Source organism: Anas platyrhynchos, chromosome 1, assembly GCF_047663525.1.
Source record: "Anas platyrhynchos isolate ZD024472 breed Pekin duck chromosome 1, IASCAAS_PekinDuck_T2T, whole genome shotgun sequence".
Taxonomy (NCBI): Eukaryota; Metazoa; Chordata; class Aves; order Anseriformes; family Anatidae; genus Anas; species Anas platyrhynchos.
The window spans coordinates 41,586,067-41,600,923 of NC_092587.1; the positions used below are offsets into that span (position 1 = coordinate 41,586,067).

The following is a 14,857-nucleotide window of genomic DNA, read 5'->3' on the forward strand; positions in this document are numbered from 1 at the left end:
TCCAGAGTATCTCACCTAACTGCCCTCTATCCCACAATGCTGTGTCACTAATACAACATTCCCAAGAAATCTACAGAATGGCTGGTTTGCTCTCTGCCCTTTGCAGAGCTGCATGGGAGTGCCTTTCCAATGACAGAGGTGCCTGCCAGGAATGCTTTCCCACATATCCAGCACAACCTTGTCCCATGGGAAGATCAAACACAGCCACAGCCAGCCTCACTTAGTCCCACCAGGATGAGCAGGGCCAGACAGGGTGTGGAATTGCACCCGTCTTGGATGACCTCCAAAATCAGTTCTAATGTGAGCCTATGCCTGCGGTGCATCAGGGTCTCAAGCACTGGAAACACCTTATGGAAAAGAGTGGAGACACAGACTAGACTGTGTTGAAATGCTATTAAATATACCATATTTTTATTTGGGGCATTCATATTACAAACTGCCATCTGCCAACTGTTTTCATAGATGCCTGAGTGTCTGAAGAACAATTTCTGTCTTGATTTGCAACTTAATCTGAAAGACCAGAAAGGGCCACAGTTGAAACCTGGTCCTTAACAGTATGAATGTGCAACAGGGATGGTTCAGGCTGGGTGTTAGGTAAAGGTTCTTCACCAAGAGTGTGGTCAGGCACTGGGACGGATTCCCCACGGCAGTATTCATGGCACTGAGCCTGCCAGAGTTCAAGCAGCATTTGGACAATGCATTTAGAGCCAGGAGTTGGACTCAATAATCCCTGTGGGGCCCTTCCAACTTGGTATATTCTATGATTCTATGAAACCTGGGTTGTCTGGTACTAACTGCTTCTGCCTTGAGAATGCAGCCAGCTCAGGCACTCATTTTGGAGGGTCCCAGATGAAAAGTGTCTCTTGGTTTTCAGTGCCATTTGTTCAGGGCCCAGTCTTAGCCACAACCTTGGCCAATGCAATGGCAAGCTATGGAGGTGCCAGGCTGGCTGGCTGGCTGGGTGCCACCCAGAAAGAGGGCATTCATGTTGTGGGTGGACAGGATCCTAGGAGGATCTTGTTGAGACAATAAAAATGTTTATTTAGCAACGGCTGTGCACAGCAGTGTGCTGGGTGATGTGCTTGGATGGACTGTGGCTGGCAGTGTACAAGCCTGGTGCATTCTTATAGGCTGATGCGTGGTTAAGGTCCTGGCCCTTGTGAGCAATTGGTTGAACCGAGATGCCCATGTACCCGCCACAGGCTTGGAACCTTAAGCTGCAAAGCCTCTCAGGCCAGACTGCCTTCTTATTTCATCTGTGTGCGCTGCCTAATCTGGTGAGGCATTTCTTCTGAGTCAGTGCCTTTAGGCCCTACCCACACACAAATGAGTGTCTATTAATAATGATAATATTTAATGAAAGAATCTTGTTCAAAGTTATATCTGTACATTTAAAATACCAGATCACGAAATGCAGGCATTCAGTTAATTTCATTGGGTATACACTATTGCCCAGCAAAAGGAATGTGTTTTTATAGATACATTCTTGTCACAGAAGAAAATATGGTTTCTCAGACTAGCAATTACTGCTTACATATTGCAAGTGGCCTAGCATACAGAAAAAAAAAAAAAAAAAAAAAGAAAAGTATATTTAAAAACAAAGCTTTAATTCTCTGTGGAAGAAGAAGATTAGTTTGGGTTTGCTCTTGATTGTTTTTATAATCGATTCTTCAGAACTACAGGTATGAAATTATTTTTTTTAATCATTCTGGACATTGAAGATATGAAAAAGTTCCCAAACCTATTAGAAATTAGCCTTTCTCACTACTTATTTTGCTTAAGTATGCAAATGTTTTCCTGCTGAAGTGATTTACAAAAAATGAAAAACAACAGCAAAGACTTTTATATCTGAAAGTATTAATCAATTTTAGAAATAAACCATTTCCATGATTCTTGACTGCAGAATGCATATGTTTCTTGAATAAGTGGATGGCAGATGGCATGTATGTGTACACACATATATGTATATATATGTAAAGGTAGTACATTCTACACTGTGAATAAGTCTTTTTAACCTGTCTTAATCTTATACATGTATATCTGAGGGGGAAAAACAAGTCCCAGGCCTGTTCAAGGGCTTGATAAAAACAGATATATGAACCTGCTTAGCATCTGTTTAAAGTCAATAATACAGCTCTACCAGGCTGTGTGATGGATAGAGGCAAAAGATCATGTCCTAAGGGAAATTGTGTCATATTTTTATAAACAGAAAGAGTTTGCTTATTTACAAGTTAGAAATACTTTGCATTTTGACATTTTGTTCTTACTAAATGTGGAAAGGTAGTAAATTTCACTGAGAACTTCACTGTCATCCTCGTGAAGGGAATCTTTAAAAGGTGACAAATGAAAATCTGAACTAGCAACAAAGCTGAGGAACAGGAGGATTGTTTCAATGGGTAAAGTCATCAGTTTGGTATGGATGAGAAGTGAGTAAAGTCTGCTTAGCACTTGATATCCCATACTTTGGTGCTTTCTCTGAGTGTATGGATTCTGGACATATTGCTGTCTGAATAAAATGGCAGAAGTCAGGAAAAAATATTGCTTTTAAAGTTTTCAATAAGAAATGAAAATCTATTTTCAAAGTAGTACATTGTGACAAATGAAATTTCAGTCTCTATGTTTATGTTACAGCTATATAGTTATAAATAAAATTGAGTTTTAAGGGCCCAGACACCCTGCAGTCCTGGAGCAATTTCATGTCATTGCGCTTCCCTGCTAGCAAGAGCTGCTCCAAAGCTGAGTGGAAAGTGCTGTGTACCCTTCTTTCCAGCAGCTTCAGTGTTTTGTATGGACTAGCCATGCAGAAAACCTGGAAGTAGTCTTCTGGCTTGCTGCTTGAGAAGAAGCGAGGTGGAAGCGAGGTGATCTAACGGTGCAGTCAAGCTCCAGGTACCAGAGGAGGCGACATGCCAGTGAGACATGCTGGAAAGGTTGCAGCTCTGAGAGCCTGGAGCAGAGACTGAGGGCACCTGTTTTGTCACACACGGTGTGAGGCACTAGTGATTTAGTGTGCTGGAGGGCTTCCTTATAGGTGTGAGTTTGTGTTGTGTTCTAGGGAGCTGGGGCCACACGCTCCAGGGTGGTGCTTGAGGTGAATCCCAAGGCTGATGTTGTGCCCCAGGCCACTCTCTGGTGTGCCTCTCTTGCAAAGGGCACGTGGCATCCTCCAGCACATCGCTCCCCACAGCTGCCAGGTGCATGCATAGGACCTGCTCCTGACATGAGCTCCACTGCTGGAACGAGGACATGTGAACGAGGACATGTGAACGAAACACACAGCAGATGAATCTGCTGTTGCTCCCTGTGCACCACACTAGTCAGTAATGTAGATTGATGCACCCACAGTGTCTTCTATATGATGCTATCCAAAGTCATTTTATTGTCTGTGCCTTAATGTCTGTATCTCTGCAGTTCACATATTACCTACCTCATTTATAAGACAGTATGTGACCTACCTATGAAAGATGCTATAACTGAAGCATTTTTATTTGTGACCTTCTAAATGAATATTAAATCTCAGTAAGGAATAAAACTGGTAATTACTTAGGAACTTAGTGTATAACTCCAATGGTAGACAATTCTGTTATTTGTAGCTGTTCTCGTTTATACCTGCATGTAACATTTCTATGTGTTAACAGACCATTGGTATAAAGACAGATAGTTTCTATAATTTCATATTGTCAGAAATCATAGTTTTTTTATTATTTTTTTTAAGATGACATTATACCCTCATAGCATTTCCTTTGTTGGCAATAGATTTTTTATCTAATTTTGAAACTTCTAACATCAAACAGGTACTATGCATGACTAATTCTGCTATGAAAGATATGTGATTCCTCTTTTGAAAAATGAAATACAACCCTGCTCCTCATTTGCAGGGAAAGCCTTGAAAAAGTGACACAAATACATACCCAAGTACTCCAAAAAAAAAAAAAAAAAAAAAAAGAAAAATGAAACAAAAACAGTGTTCATTGCATGCAATGAAATCAGCTAGGAAAATCAAATATACATAAGCATAATTGATTTTTTCCATCAATTTCATTACTTTTGAGTCTTATTCTCTTGATTTCTGAGTCTTGAGATTGATATGACTAGAGTATTTTGTCCATTAACGAATTCTTGTTTGAAGTCAGAAGCAGTTGCATGACTTTTTTTTGCTGTTCTTTTCCTTCAAACTATCAATCAAAATTTGAAGTGCAACACGCAGTGTGTCACAGGAAAAGTCAAATACTCTTTAACCACAAAATGCCATTGTCCACATGATAGAAAACAGTCATCTCAAGCTTCTACAGATTTGTTTGTCAGTGTTGAATATTAGCCCCATGAGTTGATTTGTGCCTTCTCAGGGAAGTATTTGGCCTCAGCTGGTGTTGGTGCATACACAGTTTTTGGAACGCCTTCAGCAAACCTGTCTGGCTTCCAGGTCCAGTTTGAGGCTCCAGCTTTCTTCATCTTCCCCAGCTGCTGAGTGTGTTTAGTGCTTTCTCTGGCAATTATCTAGAGCCTGAATTCATTTATTTTATGTTAAAAGCTTTATGGCAGCAGATATAATGAACTGATAGGAAGCATCAGTCTAAAAATACTATCCACTTGATTAGAAAGCATTTTCCACCAAGGTTTTTTCTTTCCCTACTCCATTTTCTGTAGCAAGTGACCTAGAGGCTTTGCTGGACAGGTGAGGCTTGTCTGTTTGTCACACTGGCCAATGCTGCAGCCCTTCACAAGGGACATGCTGTGCAGGAGGGGGTTAGGCTGCTGGTTTCTCCTCTGGTCAGCTGCATGCCAGCTGGGGGGACACTGGGGGCACTGGGGATATGGGTCTCATGCAGAGGGTGATGGGCGAAATGGCTGTATTTTCCCAAGGAAGGGGGAGGAAGCAACCAGTGGGAGCTGTGGAAGGATGGAAGGGAGGTGACAGCACCATGTTGCGGTTCCCAAGGACTACATCCAATTGTGGCTGAGCTGAAGGCAAGCCTGGGAGAGTGGCTCAGACCAGTAGCAACACAGGCAGCAAAGGGGAAATCTGTTTTAGCTCTATTTTGCTTTTATTCCATTTCATTTTGAGTTTGAGAGGAGGTAGTCTGGTTAACAGAGGAGCTATTTTTGTTTTAGTATTTATTCATATGAAACCTGACACTTGAGCTTGAAAGCCTTTGTGATCTCTCTGAGGTACTTCTGTCAAGGAGACATCTCAGCAGCTTTGCTCCCTCACCATCCTGTCTCACCTGGAGACTCCCTGGCCTTACCTTCTCTGCCATGTACCTCAAGAGACAAGGAGCAGAGGAGCTGATGAGACTGAGCAGTGAGGAGCTGAGGGCAAGAGGGAGCAAAATGTGTAGGAAAGAGGAAGAGAGGGAGAGCAACAGAAACAAAAATAGTTCTGCTCTGCAGAAAGAAGATACACTGTTTGGTAAATGTGTTTTACCACAATGCACAACTGTCATGCATCCTAAAAGGTGAATTAATACTACCAATAATAAATTCAAGTGACCTGAAAATTCCAATAATAGGTGTGGGTTCACCTTCAGGTTAATATTTTAGTCATTTTATGTATTTTGACTTCCAGCTTAGGGAACACGCAGTTGGTACACGTGGTGTTTGAGTGACCCAAGCTCCTCAGCTAAATTTATAGCAATGTCTAGGATTACTGCTAAATTCAATGTCAGTTTATTTGCAAAGACATGAATGTTTAACCATAAGAAGTCAGAATAATTTCACATGAGGATATCTAACAAAGAAGCTATAGGCATAAGTGTATTCAGTGGGTAAAGCGCATGTAATCAGTACATTTTCACAAACTGTTTTGCACATAGGGAACTTTCACTGTCAAAACGCATATCTCTTATCTCAGTTAAAGCCTCAGTAACTTCCATAAACTATTCATAGAGATAGTATTATGTAACAGCACATTGCTCAAAAAATAGAAAAGGGGAAATGCAGCATGAGAGCATTTGTTAAGATATTTAGTAGAGGTTTCTTCTAGTGATGGGTCATAGCCATTATCTTGAACCATGTAAAAAATCTGAGATAAATTTAAGTGAAAACAGTGTTTTGCTAAGATGCTGTTAAAGCAAGGATTCATATACAAGTGTTAGGGGAGGAAATGTAGCTGTATAAGTGTGAAGGTTAGCATTTAAATCATTATTTTTCAGTATGTATTTGCAGTTTTTCCCTGCTTCCTTTACAAATCATTCTACCATGTATCAGCATTTCCCCTCCTATGCATTGATCACCTTTGTATTCCTTCTGCTATGAGTAGTGGTATCTATTATCTTGCTCTTAGTACATTTTCTTTTTTTTAAGTAACTTTTAATGAAAGTCAGATTGGTTCCCAGAATGGGCCCCTGGTTAGTTGCTATACAGAAAGTCTGAATATGGCTATATATTATTTTTCCTTCCAGATAAGAAGCAGTAAGTGGGAAAAAAAAAAAAAAAAAAAAAAAAAAAAGTACAGTTTAATAAATAAAAACTGCCAGTGCTCTCATGTTCAGGCTACCAGAGATTTAGCCTAATGTGATGTGCTTCACAAACAAACCATGTGACAGTTGCATCTTCTGGTTCAGTAGCAGGCCCCCTCTGAAACATAGATTATTAATATGTATCAATTGCAACATGCCATGGGCCTCCTTTGTACAATAATATGGGATCTGCCATCATCTAATAGTCCTTTGCTATCACAGTTTAAATGGGGCCACTTAATTGCTTAATTGCAAGTTATCACTGGACAGCATTTTTGGTATGGAAGTCCTCACTTTTTAATTCAGCTCCTCTCTTCATTTTTTTTTTCTTGACCTTCTCTCTCTTTAGATTCTTTTTTTAAGTTAATGAAATTTCCTGTGACATTACACACAGAAAGAGAGGAAAATTATTAGGATGAAGGGTTTTATTCTCTTTTATAGACTGCAGCACTTTGATTCTGTTACACATTTTGTGACTACCCTCTACTTTCTTTCCTCTGGAGTCAAATGTCCTCTGAGGCATTTGATAATTTTAGATCGCCTGATGGGAATGTCAGTTTTAGACCCAAGGCCTGTACCTCTCCAAGCATTTTGTGTAAGGCTAAGTAAGGATATCTTTGCATAAAGGGCACAATTTGTAGCTCTTAAATCAACTAACTCAGTAAAACATCTTTTCCTTTGAATCTAATATATTCAGTGGAACAAGATTTGATTACAGGTTGGGACACGAGCCATGTTTAGTGCAGTGCAATAGAAGCAAATCTGTGGCATGAAGCAGTCAGTCCCAAGGACCCAGTACCACACTGCATGCTTCACGTAATGCTTCTAACTAGGTTTGCTCCCATGGGTGTGAGTGCCTTTTGCATTAGGGCAGCTCTGGGAGCCTATATTCACATTATTTTCATCATGCCCTCCCAGACCATGCACACCATGAGTTCAAGCACGGTAAGTGGGAATGGCCTAGAGATCTGCCTCATCAATCCCTTCTGAAGTCCAAACTGAGATGATAAAATACCAGTGCATGACAGCTGCCATATATATGAAATGGTTACAGATGCATTAAGTAACCTACAATATGCATACAACACTGGCTGACCTTAATGGTAGGAAACAACACATTGAAGAAAGCCTCAGAAAAGTCCTTTAGCTGCTTACATGTCTGACTGATGCTCAGCATGACTGAAGGATGCAGTATTGGTACCAAAACCATCTCCATTATCAGCATAATCCTAGAGTTTATTCTTTTCAGTGACCCACTATTGGTCAGGAAAAACCTTTCATGTTCCCTGCAATTTCCTTGTACTCCGCTCTTGCATTTCTGAGTTAAGTCCTGGAATGTACCCTGTTGGGACTGGACTGATACTACTAATTCAAAACTTTACTCTTACTAACTGTGCCACCTTAGCTCTATTAGAGCTTTGTAGAATCACCAAATCATGTAGTGATTCATGACAGTGTCTTCAAGATAAGTATTCTGTATTTGTCTACGGGAGCAGAACAAAGAAAATAGCACTGAAATAACAAAAAGCTTATGCACATATTAATTATACTTAAACCTATAGCTTTTCCTTGATAGCTTGGTTAAGTATTGCTTGTTTCAAAGCACCCCCTTGTGTGGGTACTTGGTAAAACATCGTACAAGTCGCTTTTGGCTCTCTGATACCTACCTCTTAATCCTTTGGTCAGAATGTTTTTTGTGTCACCCACCCGTTTGTCTGCTGCAGAGTTTTTTTGTTTAATGGATTATGTCCAAAGACCCACCGAGGTTTCAAAATACACTATTGAACCTGATCAACCTGTTTTAATATAGATGGAGGTAGTATTCAAACTATAGATTCCCTTTGCTGTCCATTTAACACTAGGAAAATGAAATTATTTGAGAGTCTTGCTTATGTGTGAGGAAGTTCAACCATAATTAATCATTATGAAGCTCTAAAGTAAGCCAATCTACAACACCAAATTCATATGCTGTCCATAACATTTTTATAGATATTATTCACAGTTGGTATGCCAAAAAAATTAAGGACTGCAGATTTGAGTCTTCCAAAGCTATAGTGGTATTGGTTACTTCGTTCTGGACTGTCCACCCTGAGAACACTTTATACAAAACTAATTTTTAGAAACTTATTGCTGGAATTCAAGGTCTTCTGACAGTGTCATGAATTGAGTAGAACCTTCAAAGTCTTCAATGATTTGGGGACATAATAATAATGGATTTTTAATAATTTTGTAAAATCTTGCCTGTGTCATGTAAAAATGATTAACATTTATGTAAATAATGCTTTTGAAAGACAATGAACATCATTTCAAAGTTAACTGTATGTTTCACTTGTCTTAAATCTAGCATGTACCTCCCCTGCTAGCAGTGTTAGATTCAGCACTGTCTATTGGAGGCAATGTTCTGCTGAGCCATCTCCTTGACAGAGATAGTACACTTTTATTGGGGAAAAAATGTTCATTCCTTTTTGCTTTTTCAGTCTTGAATGCTGAAGGCATTTTTGAAAATGTCCAAATTTTGGGAAACCCCAAATTTTTATCTTTTATTATGCTTTCTATAATAAAAAGGTAGTATATTTTCTTTGAAGAGATAATGAGAAATTCAGCGTAATTTTTGGTGTCTCTGATATTAATTTGGGGTTCATTTAATTGCATCACAAGAGCTATTGGGTGACATTAAATTACAAATAGATGAGAACAGACAATACATGACAAAAAACCAAGCTGAGGTATCTGCAAGTGTATAAAATGCTCCCCAAGGAACCCTACATTGTTCATGCTCCAGAGAACCAAGGCAACAGTGCCAGAATACCACTTTGCACAATAGTTTCAGCACATAGACATCTGAACCTACACAAGCTTTTTCATATGTAGGATGTGTATGTATATATCCTATTAACACCCACATTCCCTGTCTCAATTCCTTGATTCTCCTAGCTTACCCGCATTAGCTGTGCCCCTCCTCTCTTTACTCCCACGGTGCCATCCCGCCCCAAACCTATCCCATACTCTTGCTGCTCCCCATGTTCCCTCACATCATGCTTTGAGCACTCCTGACAAGGCAGCAAAACAAATAGCTGATAAATTTAGGCACATCATTCATTTCATATTGTCAGAACTCCTAAGAATTAGCTCAGATATAAAGTACAGTGTTATATAAATACAAATTCAAAGGCCAAGTGTCTAATGCAGTCTAGGCACATGCATGAAGTTTAAATTTGAAAAGAATACACATTGCCTCTAGAAGGTAATGTTTTCACATTTGTGAGTGTTGGATGAAAAACAAAATTAGTAGGAGAGTCAGTTGTGCTACAAGGAGTTATCACACCAGATCTGAAGTAAAAATGAAATCATTAGTGCATGAAATACAGATTTTAAGATGTGATAAGTGCAGATCTAATGCAACTTTTACTGCAGAATTGCTGCTGCTGACTCCATAAAATACATCCCATAAACAGCTGTTAATCTGTTCACTCTTTATCTTTTAACATTCATTTGTTTAGTAATCAGTTCTCATTTGTTCTACATATGGTACATAGCTTCCCTTTTGTAGCAGCTGCATTTAATGAACATTTGGATGCACAAAAATTATTACAGAAATTATTGTTTAACTATTTTTCCTACATTATTTTTGTATCTGTCACTAATAACATTTGAATGAAAGTTAGAAATATGGTCATTAAACTTAGAGTAGGGAAGGTTTAGGCTTTGCCCTCTTTCTGAACTGGTAAATTCTACTGGAATTTCCAGTGACCATTCCTCACAATCTGCTTAGCTTCTTTAAGCATTTAATTTTCTCTATTTATGCTGTCCATTCCCTTCTGTGATTCACTGATGTCAACATGTCAAATTTTATTCACTCTTCAGTTTTGCTCTTGTAGTGGGTTTACGTGGCAAGGTTTTGGTAGCAGGGGTCCATAGGGGTGGTTTCTGTGAGAAAGATCTAGAAGCTGCCCCGTGTTTGGGAAGGGCCCCATTGTTTTCAGAGCTGAGCCAATAAGCGATGTTGTTTTGCACCTCTGTGAGAGCATATTTAAGACAGGGAAAAAAATGCCATGCCACACAGCAGCTGGGAGAGTGAAGGGAGTGAGGAACAGCACCAAGGTCAGTGTAGAAGGAGGGGGAGAGGTGCTCCAGGCGCCGGAGCAGAAGTCCCCTGCAGCCTGTGGTGAGGACCATGGTGAAGCAGGATGTCCCCCTGCAGCCCATGGAGTACCACGGTGGAGCAGGGCTCCACGCTGCAGCCCGTGGAGGAGACCACAGTGGAGCAGGTGGCCCTGCACCGATGGAGGCTGCCGCCTGTGGAAGACCCCTGCCTGAGCAGATTCTGGGCCAGACCTGTAGCCCGTGGAGAGGAGCCCACGCAGGAGCAGGTGACCTGGCAGGAGCTGCTGCCCGTGGGGGAGCCAGGTTGGAGCAGTTTTCTCCTGAGGGATGGACCCTGTGGTACGGACCCATATCTGGAGCAGTTCTGGAAGAGCTGCTGCCTGTGGGAAGCCCACGCCGGATCAGTTCATCAAGGACTGCATCCCGTGGGTGGGACCCCACAGCACAGGGGACGAGACTGACCGAGAAGGAGCAGCAGAGAAGAAGCGCTGTAGACTGACCATAACCCCCATTCCCCCGTTTCCCCTGCGCCGCTCGGGGGGAGGAGGTGGAAGAGGGTGAATGGGGGGAAGGTGCTTTTGGTTTCTTTCCTTTGTTTCTCACTTTTCTAGCTTGTTAGTAATGAGCAATAAATCTTACTATCTATCTTCTTATGCTGAGTCTGTTTTGCCCGTTACAATAATTATTGCGTGATTTTCTCATCCTTATCTCAACCCTTGAGCCCTTTTCACATATTTTCTCCCCATTCCTCTTTGGAGAGGGGGAGTGAGAGAGCAGCTGTTGTGGAGCTCGGCTGCCCACTCAAGCGGAACCACGACAGTTCTATATCATATTACAGACCTTTAGGTAAAACAGTGAGAAAGTAACTTAAAAACCTGGTAGAGTGAGTGTGTTTAGAGATTTTAGAAAACGACAGCTTAAAATATTTGAAGTTTCATTGGGTGTTCAGGTTAAATGTGGGCATCAGTGGTCATTAAAGCTGAGTTGAATGAAGACAATTCCCTCCTGGACTACTTGTGTTCAAGTTAATTCATTTTTTTCCAAAACTCTGATTTTTAACAAGACCATTTTATCATAGTAAGTGGTCTGTATTATTTATTCATACTACAATTGTGTCCAGCATCCTGGATTGAATGAAATATCTGAACTTTGAACTGTGCTTTTCTTGGTAGGAAACTATAGGTGAAAATACAGTTATGTACTAAAACTCTGCTAGTGTTAGGGCATGATAACTAATAACACAAACGCCCTTGGTTTGACAGTCCTGTGCCCTTGGTCAGTGTTTACTGGTGGCCTCGACATGCATCTGTTGTGAGGAGTCTCTGAGTCTGTCAGGTACAACAGTGGGCAGAGGAGAAGGGCTCTTCATCAAAACTTGACTGCTTGAAATGGATGTTGTTCTGAAAACAGGAAATTCCCTGTCAGTTCCACCCTATTCCGCCATGATACAATGCCAGGTGGGTTCTGGAAATGATTAAAGAAAGAAGCAAGTGATTGCCTAAATGTGTCAAGCATTTTACAGATTTGCACAGTGTAAATATTTTGGACATACTGTTTTCAGATGGTCAATTAATCAAAATAGCTGCAAGGTAGCTTGATCTGTGTCACCTGGCAAATAAATAGATAGATGAGTTAAATTGGCATTGTGTGTGCAAATACTTGCTTGGGAGAATATGCTGTACAAATGACAGCATATTTTAGAATGAATTTCAGGTATTTCTGCAAGGTATTTTCTTTGAAAAAGGCTTAGCTGTGAAATAAATGTTCTTGATTCTAAATTTAACCCTACTAACAGTTTACCACTTTCTTTTTGTGTGTGTTTCTTTTTCTTTTCCAGTGCCACCTTGGGCCTTAATAGCCATAGCCATAGTTGCAGTCCTATTAATCCTTACCTGCTGCTTTTGTCTCTGTAAGAAATGTTTGTTCAAAAAGAAGAACAAGAAGAAGGGAAAGGAGAAGGGAGGGAAGAATGCTATTAACATGAAAGATGTTAAAGATTTAGGGAAAACCATGAAAGACCAGGTAAAGTACCTCTCCTTTTCTTCAATTCTTGAGTTGTATTTGAAGAATGTGTCTACAAAAATGTTTTGTTTATTGCCTCAATTGTGGCTTTGTGGAGAGGGGAGTGATCGTCAGCATCTTCTCAGTAGTATCACAAACAAATGGATATGGGTATGGCATCACTGATAAAGCAGTCAACCAGTTTCTCTTCTCTGATAAAAAAATGAGCAGGCATGTAGTGACTCATCTGGAAGGGGCAAGTTTATTGACAGTATCTTGGCTGTCCCAAAAATGCAGTAAATGCGTGCAATTTTCAACTGTCCTTTTTCAGGGCTTTGACCAAGACCAAGTACAACATTTGTATATCTTTCTAGCACTGGTTCTGAGCATCAGTGATAAACAAACAGATCTGTACTCTAAATCTCTTTTTACACAAAAGCATAAGTTCAACTGAGAAACAAACAACGATACAGAGGAGAAAATGAGAAGCACAGAAACAAGGAAAAACAATCAAAAAGAAAGAGCATGGGTCATTCAGCACAGTGATGCTGGGAAAATTTATTTTGTGTTAGAGAGGATGAGATTAAAGATAGCAGAACGTACTTGTAGCTGTAAGTCAATGCAGTAACTTGGAGGAAAAGATTAGTATAATGTCCTTTGAGTAGTATCATTTTCATGAGGGCAAGAAAACTTGTCATTTAGATCTGTTTCATGCAAGAGAAGCAGAAGGTTACATGACCTAATCCTCAGTGTCACAGACTTAATTAATATGTTCCTGAAAGAAAAAATATAAATATGTGTATATATATATATATATATATATATATATATATATATATATAGCCAGTGTTTTAGTATTGTCCTTCCTGATGATTCTGCTGCTAAGAATTCATAAGGAAAACTGTTAAGAATAAACAGAAGAATGGGGAAATAAATGTGAAGAATTCATGTGTCCTTAATGTAATGCCATATTTCCTAAGCTAAGACAAAGGGCTGCATTTAAAAAAATATATATAATAAAGTTCTGAGGATAGTTAGAGAACTGCTTTGCAAAAACTCTTCAGTAGGAGACTATTGTAAAGACATTACATGTGTCTGTGCTTCCAAACCAAGCCAGAGCAAACCAGAAATGCTTATCCAGCCAAAGAAAGAAGATAAAAGCAAGGTAAGGAATGAATAGTTCCTTCAATAAGCTGGACACAATATAGTGTTTGAAGAAAGCTGGACTGAAAGCAAGTTGCTTAGTACAATAATCAACCTGGGAACCCTGGGAACCTGAGGACTAGTGTAATTAGATCAAGAACAAGGTCCAAGAAGAAAACCCTAGAGTACAGTAGCAAGGTGAACAGAGCAGACCAGAACCAGTGGTGGGATCCCACTATACAGTGATGGAGCAGCAATGGATACAGCTCATCACCCAGTCTTCAAGAGTCTTGGAACAGGTTAGCACGATTCTCCAAGTGTGTGAGATATGATAGGAGGTAAGCAAGAAAGATGGGTGCAGAGACCTTACAAGTTTGGTGTCCAACTGCAGCTGGATCACCTAAGTGGAGTGTGAAATGAGCTCAGGTAAGGGGAGGAAAACAATGAATACACTTCAAAGGTGCAGAGCTATCAGAGCTATATCAAGTTTCCAACATCACGCAAGAGGGCAGTTTTTGTTATTGTTGCTAAGTGGACAGTATGAAAAGAAAAATACTAAAAATTCAGTTGTTTCTTACCTGTTCATACTACTTAATTGCAATAGTCACTACTGAAATGTTAATGTATTAGACAGTAGTTAAATTTTCTAGGTTATACACTACACCAAACTTTGGCAAAATTCATTACTTTCAAGCTGTATGTACCAACATTTTGTAGTGGCCATTGTACGCACTGTCAACATCTGAGTGGCAAAGGAAAGAGTGAGGCTTACACTACAGCTAATAAAGGTCATACCAGTTGTAGGTTCCAGGTGTAGTCATGTGTCTACAGCCAGTAGGAAATACAAAACAGATTTCCCTACAGCCATACCAGATTGTCTTACCACAACTCACAGACTCCTACACAGGCAAAGAGCACAAGTGGCAGAGTCCCTTGCATCCACACTGCAAGTGGACCACTTCAGACAGCACCCAGGTACACAGTTTCAACCTTGGTTCCACCAGGAGGAAAGATGTTATTCATATATCACACAGGTGTATTGAAGTGCAAAACTCCCAAGTGTAGATACAAGGCAAATCCATACTTGGAAACAACCTTGTTCGAACACAAAATCACTAATGAAGATGCACCTGTTCCAAGTTCAGGAATAT

At 40.1% G+C, this 14,857-nt stretch overlaps 1 protein-coding gene across 6 annotated transcripts in view; it reads left to right on the forward strand.

Moving 5' to 3' along the window:
• Positions 1-14,857, forward strand: part of SYT1 (synaptotagmin 1) — a 354,732-nt gene that overhangs the window by 247,348 nt on the left and 92,527 nt on the right. For all 6 annotated transcript variants that reach the window (XM_038171613.2, XM_038171643.2, XM_038171633.2 and 3 more), the window contains one exon: positions 12,400-12,584. In XM_038171613.2, the coding sequence (XP_038027541.1) occupies positions 12,400-12,584 (185 nt within the window). The remainder of the gene's footprint in view (positions 1-12,399; positions 12,585-14,857) is intronic.